Raw genomic sequence first — 16625 nt, forward strand, 5'->3', positions numbered from 1 at the left:
CCTCATTGATTCCAGTAATCCCGTCGAACAACCAATGGATTGGCTCCATATCCAGTAGCCAGTCATCATCCTCATCATCGGAATCGTCCTTTTCCTTAGTCCTCTAAACGTGTTTACTCCAAGCCAAAAATAATTCTCGCTTCAATCTGCTGGGACAGCAGGGCAAGGGGTACGAAGTTTTTAAATAATACTAAATAAATGAAGTTCATTAGAAAGAAAAATCACGAATAAATTTTAGAATCACAAATTCAGATTAACTTTGTGTAACTTACATGTAATAAATTATTTCTCACACCACAATAATAATAATAATCACAAATTTGTACCTCCGGGTTCCAAATTGAAAGGATTCGCCTAATATAGGCAAATTCTAAGTCCGATCTAACAAAGTAGTAAATCGGATCGTCAAGGTTATACTTTTGCCCGAACGATAAAGACATGTTAATTGTACAAAGTTAAACACTTGAATGACAGTCTTGAAGTAAGAATGTCACGATCAGTTGAAATATGAGAGGTTGGGCGATACGAACGTTCAGTACAATAATATGTAATGATGTATAACGTATACCTAGCCGAAATTTCGCGACGGAGACGCGGAACAGCCCAATATAGCGTATGCGGTCGCCCACGCGTGATAATTAATAATAATAAATAATAATAGACGATATTAAATGGTGATAAATATCGAGATCAAATTAGAATAAAATAAAAATATTTAAACAATGTGTGACGGGGTGACCTGGTGTTCGACTGCCAGGTCAGCAAAAATTAAATTTCGCGCCATTTTATTTTGCGCATCTGCCCTCGCGCTGGAGGTATGTAGTTCCGCAGTGTGATGACAGGGGGTCGATCAGGCACACCTCGTCGCCAGACGCCAGAAAAAATAATTCTCAACCTAGAAGCCGAGCTGAGCAGTCGCTCAACCTACACTACTTACTAGTCTTTTTTAATTTACTGGTGCTAAAGTTTTGTCAGGCAGACGCCTTTTGTTAAGTCTGTTTTCTGGTAAAGTTTCTTTTGGTCTTTGTTTTCCGTCTAATTGTTCCAAAGGAGGATTCAGAGAATGGCTCAACACCTGGGACAAGTCGACGTAAGTTCCTTGGAATAGAGGTTAAGTTTTTATTTCAACAAAATTTGTCAAACGCGTGAGGGAATTTTTCCTAAGTCATTTATCGTCTTTTATTAATTTAATTTATTTATATATTTATTTAATTGATTTCTATATTTTAATTGATTTATCCATTCGCTGTGCATCCCAAACTTTTAATTGTCGTCCGTACTTTCTCGTCACTGTACGAATAAATCTAAATTAAGTTTAGTAAATACTAATTTATAATTATTAATTCAAAATAATAAAATAAAATAATATAAGATTTGAATATCCGAGTGAGAATCAACAGGCCCGACGAAAGAGTGTCGCGCATGCGCAGTGGAACTCTGGTTGGTTTCTGCAGTAATTAAATTTAGGAATTAATTTCTAAAGGCTAAAATTTCAACTAGTTATTATTAATTAAAAAAACGATTAATTGTAATAAATTTACTCTACTTATATTTATTTATTCTTTAATTATTTCAACCTATTTTCACTATCCTAAATCGAGCCGCGTACTCGGCTATATCAGACATTTACGAACCCGGTGCTCGACATCCACATGAGCATTTTCAGAAGGGCTGTCCGAACCTCCTGGTACGGGGAAGCAAGGGCGGACCCTTACAAATGATTAAATTATAAATAATAAATACTTATCGTGCCTGGACCAGCTCCGCAGGCTGGGTTAGTGCACGCAGGTGCCAGACCGTTTATTTAAAACGGACGAAACTTTATTCAGGGGGGGAAGTTACGAGGGAAAATCCGAGCAAGTGACTTGTGACAAAGCGGATAAACACTCAAAAGAAATAAAATAAATAATGAAAAGAAAATTAGTGACACAACAGGAATGAAATAAATAATAGAAAAATTTGCAGATAATAAATAATTACATACAAGTAATAATTAGGAACAGGAAAAATTAAAATTAAGCAGTAGGGAAAGATCCAGGAAAATAAAAATTAAACTTTCCCCGACAGCTGTTGGTTTCCACGTTTTAGTTTTTATAAACAATATAAAGATAATGTTTCACAATATTTAGTTTCGTTAAATCAATAACAATAATACCTGGTTATCTTGCCAAAAAAAATAATATCGCAATATCACAATCAATTATATAAACTGAATAGACAAAACCAAAAGAAATATAATTTAATTGATAATATAAATTTTTAATATCAAATAAAAGAAACTATTATTTCACTTAAATTTTCCCAAGATAATAAATAATAATAATATTTCTATTTCATTTTCTCTCTCAGCACTTGTGAGAGGGAGAAAGATACGGAATTTATCCTCACTCACACTCAAAATAATAAATTTATCGGTATTAAACTAATTTATAATTTTGAAAATAAAATTTCAATAATCATTTTAGACCGCTGGGGCAAACGGATAAATAAAAAATAAAACAATATAAAGTTACTTAATTATTTTAAATGATGATAAATACATATAATAATGTTTAATATTTTTCTACAAATATTTCAAGTGAGAATTTTCACCCAAGTGATGATATCAGTACTTGAGGAATTTACTCAAGTACTGTATGCGCTATATAGATATATATACTATAAGGATATATATATGTATACCGGCAACGTTTCACTACGTTGTACTTAAATTATATATACATATATATATATAGATAGAAATATCTGAATATTTTTACCAGTAATAAACAATAATAATAATTAACGACAATTATTTATAATAGGAATCATATATCATCCAGTGTCAATTATTAATAAATCAATTTCCCTTGCCGCGGCAACCAACAACTACCGGGGGAGGTTATCACGTGAAAAATATATGCCGTGAAAGAAATTCAAAGTACTTACTCAAAATTAACAATCTTCAAGACTCAATAGATAAAATTATTAATTACCAAATTCACCCGGTGAATTCTATGTTATCACAATACTTTTTTATTTTTCTTTTCCCAAAATAAACAATGAATATACAGTTGTACGAAATAAAAATAGCGTCGATGCACAATGCTAGTCCGTATCTTTCTGAATTAATTACCCTTTTCTCCACCTGTTGGTCGTCGCGCACGTGGCACCACCGTCGCCCTTAATTACTATTATAATTATTTCTATTAGCCCTGGGCCTAATTTTAAATTAAAATGTAAATTATAAAAACACTTTCTGAACATCTGAATGATACATGAGTAAGTAATTAAATATATGAACTATTTATTTATAACCTATTCCTATTTTTATTTTATCCGGTAACTGAAATAATAATTATTTGAAATTTATCGAATTGACGTCGGAATTATAGCCGGGGTATCGATTTACCGTTACCCGGCGGTCAATATTTTCAACCAAACTGACATCCTTAGTCGGATGACAAGTTTAAATAAAATAATACATTAGACAATCGTTGGGGCATAATGTTACGCTGGATTATGGATTCCAACTGTCTCAAAATCATGAACAAAAACTTAAAATTAATAAAAATCAATTGTTTGTATTTTTAAATCATAAATTAAAATTAATTCGCACACGTGCTCTCTCACACTCAGCGCGCATGCGCTAACACCGTGCACGGACCGCTGTCTCCATCGGCGAAATGGCGGAATGCCCGCGTAACGACTCAAATTTAAACGTAAAATTAAAATATTCAACATACAACTAAATAAAAATTAAATAATTTGAATCGTTACGTGACAGATGTTATTGGAAATTTTTTTTTTACCTAAATAATTAATAATAGAACGTAAAATCTTTTCTGGTTTTTGAAAAAAAAACTCGTTAGAAAAGAAATTTTAAAATGAGGAAAACCTGAGGGTTATTAATAAAATTTCCTTGTTACTATTCAATCATTAAATAATGATTTTAATAAGTTTTTTTAATTAACATTTAAAGAGCCAAATTAAAGGAAAATCTTTTAAACGATAATTTAAAAATCGAAGATTTCTTCGGTATTCTTTGATATCTCGAATATCTCTCAAACTTTCCAACAAAGTCCCACGATTGAGCAAATAATCGTCAGTATAATTCAAATGCAAGTGAGTGACAGCATACTGGAAATATTATTACACTTATAAAAAAAAAAAAAAACAAAAAAAAAAGAAAAATCAAACTAGATCATTAAGAAAAATAAATAACAATAATAATTACGTCAAACAATGTAGTAACTACACCCTGTGAATCAGTAGGGGAGACGAAAGGGGCAATAGAAGGCAACCAATCGACCTCATACTGATAAGTGACAAACAAAAATACGGGATCGAAGTAATCATACCACAAGGGTCGAACTTCTGGTAAATCTAACTCTTCTATGGTAGAAAAAGGGTATGATTCCGAAAAATCCCGTGAATCACGAACGAATCCGTTGCACACTTTCCTTTTTCTCGGCCTGAAAGAATATTAATCTACCAGGAAACAAAAGAATAAAATTCAGTTGCTTCCTGGGGGGACGGGAGATATATTACAAATTTTTTTTCTTCTCCCCCCTCCTTCTCTCTCTAAATTTTTGGCCCGAAATGGAAAAATGTGGAACAAGAAAAACCGACTTACCCGTTAAAATAGTTCTCAGTATATTGTAAAAATAATTTCGAATAAGAATAGTAACGTTAAAAGTAAAAGAATATATTAAGAACATCGAAAACAACGAATGGAATAATTCCTAAATAATGAAAACAAAAGTAAAAGATTCTTGACCTTGCTGATATCAGCAAAATTTAATAAATTTTCAACCATTTTAAATTTTTATTTTAATAAATGTAATAGTATTATTTGTTTCTACAAAAGTAGTAATCATTAAGTAATTATACTCATTATGTTCATTAGGGAGACATCTAGACGTAAGTCTTTGGATATTGCAAAAATGATCTTGGTTGTTATCAGTTAACAATTTTAAACGGCATGAAAAAGAGCATTTTTAATAAAAGCAACAAGGAGGAGAACAATTCTTTGAGAATTAAACTATCTAGGGAAATGATTCCTCAGAAATCTGTAAGATGGCACCTCTGGCCGGTTAAAGATTCATTTATTAAAGATCAATGCAACAGTCGATATGTAGCATCTCGTTCTCGCCCGCAGGAACGACGAACGTCGCACAAAGAGGAGACCGATTCAAGATTATCCGTCTCACTCTTTCACATGCGACTCTAACCCTTCTCTCTCAGATTCACACGTACCATTTTCACAATTTTTTTTTCTCTCTTTCTTTTGGTTTTTTTTTGTCAAAAAAAAAAAAAAAAAGAAAAACCACATATTTTTTTTTTTATAATAAATTTTTATTTTGAATTCTTTTTATTTCAAGCCTAATTCTACGATTCCCTTTTCTATTTATTAAATCTTATATATTACACTCTATATATAAAATTCTATATATATTCCCTCTGCCTATCCATTCTTCCTTTTTCTTTTTTTCTTCTCCTTCCTACTCCTCCTTACTTCCAGCGGGGATCTCAGCTCGCGCCCGAGAAAATTCGATAAAAAGAAATTTGAATCTAATCGTAAAGATATTTAAAAATTTTTCTTTAGAATCATGATACAGTACTTACCGGAACTGGTTTTCTGCCATCTCCCTCAAAAATGTGGATAATACCTCCACCTCCTTGATATTCGGAGGTACATATAATTCGTATTCCGGTGCCGTGCCCTCTCTAGGTTCATTGAACCCGCGAACTATCTCCAATTCAGGAGGAAGGGCACGAGCAACGCGCCACACGAAGGTGATCAGCTCTAGAGCGACCACTGGGTTCAGGGGTCGCGCTGGAGCTGCTACCAACGTGGACAGCATCAGGAGTTGCTATAAAAAGAGAATAAGTATTAGTGGTATAAAAATTTTTTTCCTGTGTGTAGCTATATTATGTATCTAATTATCTTAGTACTTACCTCCGGAGTACAACGGTTTAGGACCATCTGGAACCACGTACTGTAGCCCCTGTAGTGGTTCCCAGTTACGTACATATTTATTTCCGATTTAGTAAAATTTACTTTTCGCTGCACTGCTCAGCACTGTATAGTACACTGGCGTTGTTATGAAAAAAAGTGCACTCCGGACGGAATTATTTAATCTAAGATCATATTCCCCGGCATGGAATCAGCGAAAAAAAAAAAAATTTATTAAACTCGACGTCGCTAGGTGTCGGCCGAATGTAGATCAAAATAAATAAAAATTTCACGGAACTCGAGGCATATCCCAGCTTACTTCCCAAATTCTATTAAGAAACTTTTTTTACATATATCCAAAGATTTATTCAGAACTATGTAAAGGGGGGGGGGGTAGATTTATATCTTAATCAATATTTTTCTAGATGTTAAGATTATAAACATTACTACATATAAGTATACATATATATACCAATTTAACCCTTTTTATTGTAAGCGTTCTCGCGACCTTTTGGAAAAGAGAGGACATTTTCTTTAGGAAAGCAAGAGAGTTTAGCAACCCTCTTACTCCCATCAAACATCAATTAAAAGTTTTTAAATAGCCTGAGCACCATGGCTCAGGGCCTTAGTTGTTGATCAAATTTTCAGGTCTCGAGTCCTACGATCCGCGTAATACAGGTTCGTGGTTGTTGATCAGATCTTTAAATTTCGAGTCCTATGGTCCGCGTAAACGGCATCGATAGCCCGTAATCTTATTGCAAAAATCTGTCCTAGAGAAAGCAATAAGTAACCGTCCTTAATAAAAGGTACTAAGCCGATATTTTCATATCGTGTAGCGGTATTATTTTGTTATTTACAATTATTATAAAATTCAGTCCGGCTCGATCGAATAGTGGCACGAAAAGCAAGTGTAATTATTTTCCGATCTCGGGTCGAGATAATCTGTGCATAGAAAGCCATAAGGTTAAATAAAGACGCATATATTAAAAATAACACTAATCAATTAAATGGTTTTACATCTTTTATAAGTGAAATCCATTGCAACAATTATAGTGTATAAGTGCTGTAATTGAAAAGTTGAATAAAAAGACAAAAGATCGCAATCTCAACCTAGTGAGTTCATTTGAAAATAGCACATAAGACTTTATCCTACAACCCCAGCCGCGTCCATTCAACCAAATCCATCCGGAGGAGGCCGAGTGAGCTGCGAAGTCTTGGAGGGATAAAAACCTGCCGTGTTAGAAGAAAGAATCAGCTAAAGGTAAGTTAGAGACAATATTAGTAGCTCTGCTCTCTGTTGATTGAGTAATAAATGCAACGGAACCAAGCTCGAAGGCGTTTGGGTTCACACTCTTGGAAAAACCCACATTAAATAATAAATAGAGGAAGTTAAAATCTTCCTCGTATTCTTTATTGTTGTCCGCAACCTCCATATCGCTCGTTAAATTTTTCTATCGCTACCAAAGGGAGAAATCCCGGATAATTAATTTAAATCAAAGCGGCGGACATAACACTCTCCTGAAACAGAGTTCGGCTAGAATCATAAAACTTATAAATTAAGTGACCTTTGACTTCCTCAGCGGAATAAGTGGTCATAGCTTGTCCTCTGAGGCCAGTCGGACTGAACAATTAAAAATGACCAAATGGCTTCCACAACAGAAACGGTCACAAAATTACTGTTTATGCCTGCCAAACCAAAACTCAAAACTGATCCCATTCTGCATCTGTCAAATTCCGTGTATACTGGAGCGCTAGCATCTCAGCTAGACCTCTGCAATCTGCCAAGGAGTCTCAGAGGAATAGAACTAGGTTCTATCATCAGATGATATCGGGTGACTTATTCAAGTCCTGCTTTACGGTAACACTGACTCGTTCACATAATCAAAATACCAAAACTGCAAACCAGAATTCAAACTTTATCAATTTCCAAACTTTAATCGTAAACCATATTTCAAATTAAATTTCCGTATTTCTGCTTTCTATTCTTTATTCTAATTTTTCTTGATAGAAACCCATAACTGTAGCTAAACGTTACTCCATATTTAGTTCTTAAACTTCAACTTGAATAAAAGATCTGTATCCAAAAAGTTAATTACTGTAAGCTACACTATAAGTCTTGAGTTACCATGCTTGTAAGTACAATAAATCCAGTTGGTGCTTGTGACCTTCACTTTGATTTGGCTCCTATACGAAAAAAAACGTCACAATATTTAACACCAAAACACGTATCTACTGTTTTTTTCTACGCCTTCGAGGTTCTAGTTTCTTAGAATATTAAGTAGGATAATATATTTCGAAGGCAGCAAAATCGGGGGTAACCACCTAGCATATCTTCAATGTAGATTTAAAAATCAGAATGTAAGTAAAATATAAAGAAATAACATTATTATTATGTTCTCGCTGCTAAAAATATATGAAAAAATAATTCTCGATAAATAAAAACCAACGCTAATCAAAATATTGATGTTTTCTTGTTGGTTAATGTCGATGGACTTCGGGGTTGTTCACTTCCTAAACTTGATTTTTTGGAAGAACCCAAAAAGACGTATTCTCTACATTTTTTAACTTCCCGCTAAGAAAATGGCAAATTTTCGAAAATTCGGGAAATTATTGGTCTCAGTCCGATTTTAAAAATTCGATTTTCTAAGAGATCTTGACATTTTGAGGTTCTAGGAAGCTATTCTGACTAATTTCAAGATAATGTCCGAGTGTACGTATGCATGTATACGTTCGTTCGTACGTATGTAAATATCCATAACTTTTGAACGGATGAACCGATTTTGATCATCAAGGTGTCATTCGACGCGGCTTGTTAATATCTAAAAGCTGAAAAAAATTGAACTTGATCAGTCGAGCTCATTCAGAGATATTCCAATAATAAACTTTTTTCAAAAATGTTTTTTGTGGATAACTTGTAATGTGCTCGATGGATCGATTCCAAAATCAACTGGGCTCTGAAGCTTTATAAGCCACGTCAATTGCCTCCTCAAGGAGCTCGAAATCAGCGGAAAGTTTTGGGGTTGGCCCGCAGGGTCAACTGACAGACCGATTTTTTCCGCTTTCGATCGCCATTTGTTTCGCTACAATCCATTGAATAGTTTTTTTTTTAAATAAAAGTTTTCTGAATTTCATTCCTTATAACTTTTCTGCTATTTATTTTTTTATCTTGACACCAACGCTACTTTACATTATTTCCCACTCCAAAATGATGCCGTTGATCCTATTCGATTTTTCAAACTGCAAGTTGAACGCTATATTTATTTTTTGTAGTTCCATTTTTAACCTATCAAAGACGTGCTTTCTTACCATGAGTTGGAAAAAAATTACTTTCTTAAACTAACGAAATTATTTTATTATCTTAGCAAGGGAAATGCTAACATCAACCAAATAAAATCTATTAAATCATTTATTGAAAATGTCAAAATAGATTATGTTTACGTAGTAAAATTGAGTTGTCCCAAATAAATTTCAGTTTGACAGAATCTAATAAAACTGATTTAACTGTCTAAAGAGAATTTTTTCCTCAGCGTAGTAGTTGACGCCAGTAGGAGAAACCTGAATTTTGTTCAAGATAGTTCATGGATTTAGTTATCTGCCCTAATCTCCCTCTCCCTGTACTTTTGATTCCATTGTATGAAAAAGATTTAAAACATGTATACTGACTATACTTGTACGTTATGTATTCAAGGCAGTTATTTCTATAAAAACGTGTGTGCTATAAGCTAATATCATACTGAACTCCGAAGTATTCAAAGTCGTGGCTTATTTGACTTTTCTTATAGGTATAGTTCAATATATTCATACCTGATCACGTGCTGCTCCTGTGAGACTCTGCACTCTTTGCAAAAGACTCTCACGAGTTTTAGCTGGTGAAGACGGTGCACTCGTTGTCCTTGATCCATGTCTTAGATTGAGACTAAGATCACTGTTTCCACCAATGTGGCTAGTAGAAGGAGGAGCACCCGGAACTGGTGGTTGAACAGGTGGTGGAGCAGCTGTTGGTTGGGTTAGCAACGGACGATCAGGAGTACCTTGATATGGAGTTGATGAATTATGCCGTACCATGGAGGCCACCCCTGGATCAGTGTCTGGTTCATCATCAAGTTCTGAACTCAAATCACCAGATGAGAATCTGTACTCACAAAAAATTAGAAAAATAATTTTTTATCGCAACAAAATAGATTGATTTCAAAAAATAAAACATAAGTGAATGTTATTATGTAGGAACGGAAAATTTAGTATAAAATGTTTTTAATTGGTAAAAAAAAAAGCGCTACATTAAATTTAATTTATGAATTAACTTAAAATATGTGACAGTGCGGTCCTGAGTATGAAGACGTAAGAGTTGAGGCTCTCCATCTTCGACATATTTCTTACAGTTTTCAACCTAGCCTTGTTCTCAGACCAATGGCCGGATGGGAGTAAGTCTTGCGTAGCGGGAACCATTAATGAGTCTCCTTCGCAATTTTGAGTGGGGTTAGCTGAGGGCTTGACCACCCGAAAGGATCATTTACCGGACACTTGAGTCCGGGATGCAAAATCAAGGGGGTATTCTAGTCTAGAAATTTTAAAAAATCGAATTTTTTTTTTTTCATAATCCGATAGTTTAGATATTCGAAAATATCTCTCCGAAAGGATTTTTCAAAATTCAAATTATTTTCCAAGTTACAGCCGTTTTAGTGTCGCGGCAATTAGACCGGTTGAGCGGACGACTGCAACAATAGGCGACTGAAGGCCCGGGATAGCTGAATATGAATAACTCTCTCTCCTTCTTTCTATAATACTTCCAGTATACTGATTAAGATGGCTGATTGAGTGAATGTAAGTTATGCGTACTGTTCTATCAGTTACGCCACCTGACACTTAACGTAAAACTTTAAACGTGTTTTTTTCGAAACTACTTTTTTCGATGCAGTCACCACAATGTTTCAAGTTCTAATCAGCCGATTTACTTGAAATTTGGCATGGATATTCTTTAAATATCTCTCTATCGCATGAACCAACAAAAAATGATAATTTGAAATTTTGTAATATTTTAAAAAAATTCGATAAAGTTAAAAATTTAGTGAAAAAAGAGCCATCCGGCCTTACCTGGAATGGAAAGGTAGATTTCTTATCTGAATACAATAAAGCTGCAATAGTGTAATTATTACTTATTTGGAAGCTTAAACGTGAATTTCGAGGAAAAGGGTTATGCCTTATCATTTAGAAGTTATTAGAAGACTAAGCTGCAAAAATAAGCTTTTTTGATTTTTTTGTGAAATTTTCGTTATCATCAAATTGTTAGAAAAGATGTGTCAAAAAATCGAGTATTGCAGTGAAAATTGCAGCTAATCGTTCAAATTTTTAGATACTTTTTACAGAATTGAGTTATCATGTTCAGTTTAAAAATTATTTTAGGATAAATCCAAAAAATTCATTTTTATGAAAATCAGAAAAAAATTTTAAACACCCACAACTTTCAAACTTATCGACCGTTTGGGCTCATCTTCGAACTTGATCAAGGTAATCGTCCAATGAATAAGTGTATGAAATTTTATTAAGATCCGTTAAGAATTGCGGGTGCTATCGTGATGACAAGGCACGTTATATTGTATGTATATATATATAAAAAATACCATCCGCTCAAAAGTTTATCTATGCATGTATATATATATATATATATATATATATATATATATATATATATATATATATACATGCATAGATAAACTTTTGAGCGGATGGTATTTTTTGACTCTACTAGGTAAAATAAGATATATGGTGGCAAAATTCTTTGATAATTCGATTATGAGACCCATTGCAATAGGCCGATTTCTAAAGAAATCTACCTGAAAATCGACCTCTATTTTTAAGTAGCCGCTATTTTATGAAAAAATATTTTTTTTTTTTTCATTTTTTGTTGGCTCATGTGATAGCGATATTCGTACTAATCAAGAATTTATCATTGTTTTATTTTTCATATGACCACAAGGGTAGAAATCATGGTGATAAGGATACGACCTTTTTTCCTCCACCTAACTTCGAGGACGCATAACTTAATGAAAAAAAGTTTTTTTTTTTTTGAAATTAATTTTGTGTTTTCTTCAAATATGAATAAACAAATGATAGAAAAATGGATGGTAAAAATATCAAATGCTTTGTTTTTTATCAATTGCAAAAAACGCTCGAAATTCAGGCCTCTAGACTAGAATGTCCCCTTAAGTGCCTCGCAATACATACGCTACTCATTTAATAAATTTGCACAAAACGTGATTATTTCTTATTGCTAAACTAAGTCTCTAAACAAATTAAATTAAAATAAACAGCTAACGTATAATATAAAATAAACTCCCGTGAAAAATGAATTATACATGGCCATTAGGGTGATTTAAAAAATAACAGATTTTTTCTTTCTTTTTGGAAACAGGTTCAAAAGTTTCATTTAGATATAAGAAGACGCCTGTAACAATTAGAGCTCTTTATATTAACATTACGAGGTTCCACAATGCACTTTTTTATTTTCCATAAGAATAGCATGATCTTCTGATTTTTATAACTAACTAACGATGAATCATAGAAAAAATCAGCAGGCATATTTTTGTAGGGAATTGAATGCTTTACAAAAATGCTCTGCAACGAAAGTTTCCTATCATTTTCTGATAAATTAATTTGTTCAAAAGTTATTTGAGGTTGAAGTTGAATTTTATTATATTTTGAGATCTTTTTACTTCTCCGATAAAACTATTAGACTTATCACAAAAAATTATAGGACCTTCTTTGTAGAAATTTTTATTTTTTAGAAATTATTACTTACAAAGTTTTTTTGAATTCTACAGTGTTTTCTAGTTAATTTCATTTTAATCTCAAGCTTTTAAAATTAATCAAAAGATTATTTTTTTTGTGAGCTTGACATTAAAATAAAAGTAACTAGGAAACAGTGCGGAATTCGAAAAAACTATGCAGGTAATAATTTGTAGGAAATGAAAATGTCTTCAAAAAAGGTCCTGAAATATTTTGAGATAAGTCTGATAGTTTCGCAGGAAAAGTAAAAAGATTTCAATCTTTAATATATATTTAACTTCAACCTCAAATAACTTTTGAACAAATGGATTTATGAAAAAATGATAAGACACTTTTTTCGTAGAGCATATAATTCCCTACGAAATTAGGTCTGCTGATTTTTTCTATGACGCATTCTTAGCTAGTTATAAAAATCGGAAGACGCAAAAAAAAAGTTTTCTATGTTATTCTTATGGACAATAGAAAAGTGCAATGCGGATTCTCTTAATGTTAATATTAAGATCTCTTACTTTCACAGTCGTCTTTTGATATCTAAATGGAACTTTTGAACCTGCTTCCGAAAAGAAAAAAAAAATTTGTTATTTTTTTGATCATCCTAATGGCTATGTATGTAAATTGGCCACGATTGGCCATGTATGCCTATACATAGCTTGATACGGCCATGTATGACTTGATATGACTAGTATAGAAATTGTGACTAAATTTAAAAAAAAATTTTTTTTTTTAAATTATTTTTGCGACGCAGAGATTATCAGATATGCGAATCATTGAATCCCCAATCGCATAGGAAATCTTTAATTCAGAGAAAAAAGGCTAGACCTACTAATGACTACTCCCGCTCTAGTAGGATTCGAACCCGGGACCTTCCATTCGAGAGACCAGGGCTTTGACGACTAAGCTATGCGACCGACAGTTACAACGGAGTTTAGTTGTGCTACGTAATATTGAAAGAATACAATCACTTTCAAAAAAACAAAATATAATTATCAATATGCTGTTAGTGATTTCGAAAAAATTTCCTATTTCTTTACACTACACCATCCTGTTTATAAGTAATTGTAATAGTCAGCTTAAATTTCCATACAAAAAATTTGTATGTCTATATATGGTCATATATGCCCATGTATGAACGATATACGGCCATGCATAGCCCTATATGTTTCATTTTCACGGGCAAATATATGGTTTAAATTATATTCAATATAATTGAACAGATTTGCATTTTAAGAAATGTATATTGTACATGTAAAAACAGTATAGTAATGGCAACTCTCTGGGATAGTGCTGAGTTCTTTCTGTAAAAGAAAAATTTCAGACAGTACTGTATGCGATCTAGACTTTCTCTACTACTGACCAAAAATGTACTCAACACTACAACTATATATGGCCATACATGTTTATCCGTGGACTATGTACGAGCATATATATTTAATTAATCACGGGCATGCATGGTCATATATAGTCATCCGTTTCTATGTATGGCCATATATGCCATTACATGAACTATTAACGGCCATATATGGCCATTGATGTTTAATTAATCACAGACATACATAGTCATCCAAAACCACGTATGGCCATACATGGGCTTATTTGATTCACATATAGCCATGCATGACTATTAAAAAAGTTTGTATGTCCAGGTATGGCCATAAATGTTTCATTTTACACGGAAAGTTTATTAATGAGCACGCATGGTCATTAGGGTGTTCGTTATTTCCCAAGTTGTTATTTCTTTCGCTGCCACCCCCTGAACTTTTAGTTTTTGCCTTAAAAAAAACTATCCAACTTAAACAAGCTCCTTATTTTCAAATTAAACAGTGCCGAAATCATGTTAGATTTCCCATTCAAATAACATGGGATTTTATGATTTTTTGCTTTGATTTTTTCGTCTCTGAAGCAAATAAGTCTACACCTAAGATTAAAGAAGATTTTAATAGGAAATTTTCGGCTCTGTAACAAGATCTCTTTGATTTTTTCGGCAAAATCATTCTTTTAAAAGCTATTCACGATTAAAGTTGTGTTCATAGTTTATGACTAAATGTTTTTACCATTTACTACCAATTTAAATTGCACATTTTGATTTCGACCAAAAAAGGATCAGCAGATATACGACTCAGTCATAAGCGCCCCTACCAAAAATAAAACTGTACCCAATTAAAGTCAGCTGCAACATGCCTATCTAGAAAATTCTCGCTCCATTAAAATGTCTATCTTGAAATCTCTACCAATGGAAAAATCTACGACGATATAATCATTACTAGAAAAAATCACTACCAAGATACATTTACGAATAAGCTCTACCGTTGGAAATATCTACCATCGACTTACGAATGTATATTTTACAGACAACATATGTATTCTTAATTCATTGGGAATTGTTTGGGAAAATTTAGGAATGTAACTTTATTATTTAGGACTAATTTATTAATGAGTAATTAGCATTTCAGATTTTAAAACGAAAACAATTTATAACTTTCTTCCTAAATAGTTTGCTATTGGCTAACGAAAAAATTCATGTTATTTTTACTTTCTCATGTGCTTACTAAACATTAAAACAATATTAAATAATTACCGATTAATCAATAAGTCCTTATTAATAAACTTATCTTCCTAAATCTCGCCAAATGATTACCAATTAATTAAAAATAAATCAATTGTCTGTGAAATATATTTCCGTAAGTCGATGGAAGGGATTTCAAGTGGTCGAGTTTATTCATAAATGCAACTGGGTAGTTTTTTGTCTAGTAGTGATTATATCGTGGTAGATATTTTCAATGGTAGAGATTTTAAGGTGATAGATATTTTATTGAAGCGAGAATTTTCTAGGTAGGCATGTTCCGGCTGACTTCAATTAAGCAGAGTTTTATTTGAGGTAGGGTCACTTATGACTGAATCGTATACTTGCTGATCCTTTTTTGGTCAAAATCAAAATGTGCAATTTAAATTTGCAGTAAATGACAAAAACATTTAGTTATAAACTATGGACACAACTTTAATCGTGAATAACTTTTAAAAGATTGATTTTATCGAAAAAATCAAACCAACCTTTTTGTAGAGCCGAAAATTCCCAATCAAAATCTTTTTCGATCCTAGTTGTAGATTTATTTGCTTGAAACATAGAAAATTAAAAGCAAAAAAACATAAAATCCCATGCTATTTATATAAGAAATGTAACATGATTTCCGCAAGGTTTAATTTGAAAATTAAGAGCTTGTTTAGGTTGGATAATTTTTTTTAGTGCAAAAACTAAAAGTTCAGGGGGTGGTAGCAAAAAAATAACAACTTGGGAAATACCGGACACCCTAATAGTCATACAATAGTTATACATAACTATATATAGCCATGTATACTGTTCAGTCACGAGCTTGATTAATTTGAACCAAGCTTCGTGCATTTCCGCTCGGTTCGGGAGTTGCCGAACTCGCTACTGACTGAAGGTCAGAATAGTGCCGGGTCACTCGCTATTTGGGCCCGGCACATACAATTTCTAACTCAGGATCGTGTCAAGACGTACTGAGAACCCGCTACAAGCTGACCAATCACAAAATTCGTTTTACATTGGTCAGCCTATGAGAGAGCTCGCTATCAACTGATACCTGTTGGCGCGCTTTTAAGCCAATAGGAAAATTCGTTATATGCAGCAAGGCTGCCACGTCGACACCAAGCTTCTCGACGATTCAACGACGCTACCATTATTCATTCTACAACGTGTCTTTGCTACTTGCAACCTCGTGCTTGAACCGCTTCAGTTAGTAACTTGTGTAAAATTATAACTAAATCGCTACGCTAAATTATCCTCAATATTTAGACAGTATATCAAGGCTGCTATTTATTGAGAATAAATAAATTGTTCTTTCGCTAATAATTAATTGTTAATTAATTATTGCTGACTTAACCGCTA

The 16625-nt window shown here is 33.0% G+C and overlaps 1 protein-coding gene across 1 annotated transcript in view; it reads right to left on the reverse strand.

Moving 5' to 3' along the window:
* Positions 1-16625, reverse strand: part of LOC103578002 (synapsin) — a 426902-nt gene that overhangs the window by 265268 nt on the left and 145009 nt on the right. The window contains exon 3 of the mRNA XM_014442888.1: positions 9743-10070. Within this exon, the coding sequence (XP_014298374.1) occupies positions 9743-10003 (261 nt within the window). The 5' untranslated portion in view covers positions 10004-10070. The remainder of the gene's footprint in view (positions 1-9742; positions 10071-16625) is intronic.

The sequence above is a fragment of the Microplitis demolitor genome, chromosome 5 (genome assembly GCF_026212275.2).
Source record: "Microplitis demolitor isolate Queensland-Clemson2020A chromosome 5, iyMicDemo2.1a, whole genome shotgun sequence".
Lineage (NCBI taxonomy): Eukaryota > Metazoa > Arthropoda > Insecta > Hymenoptera > Braconidae > Microplitis > Microplitis demolitor.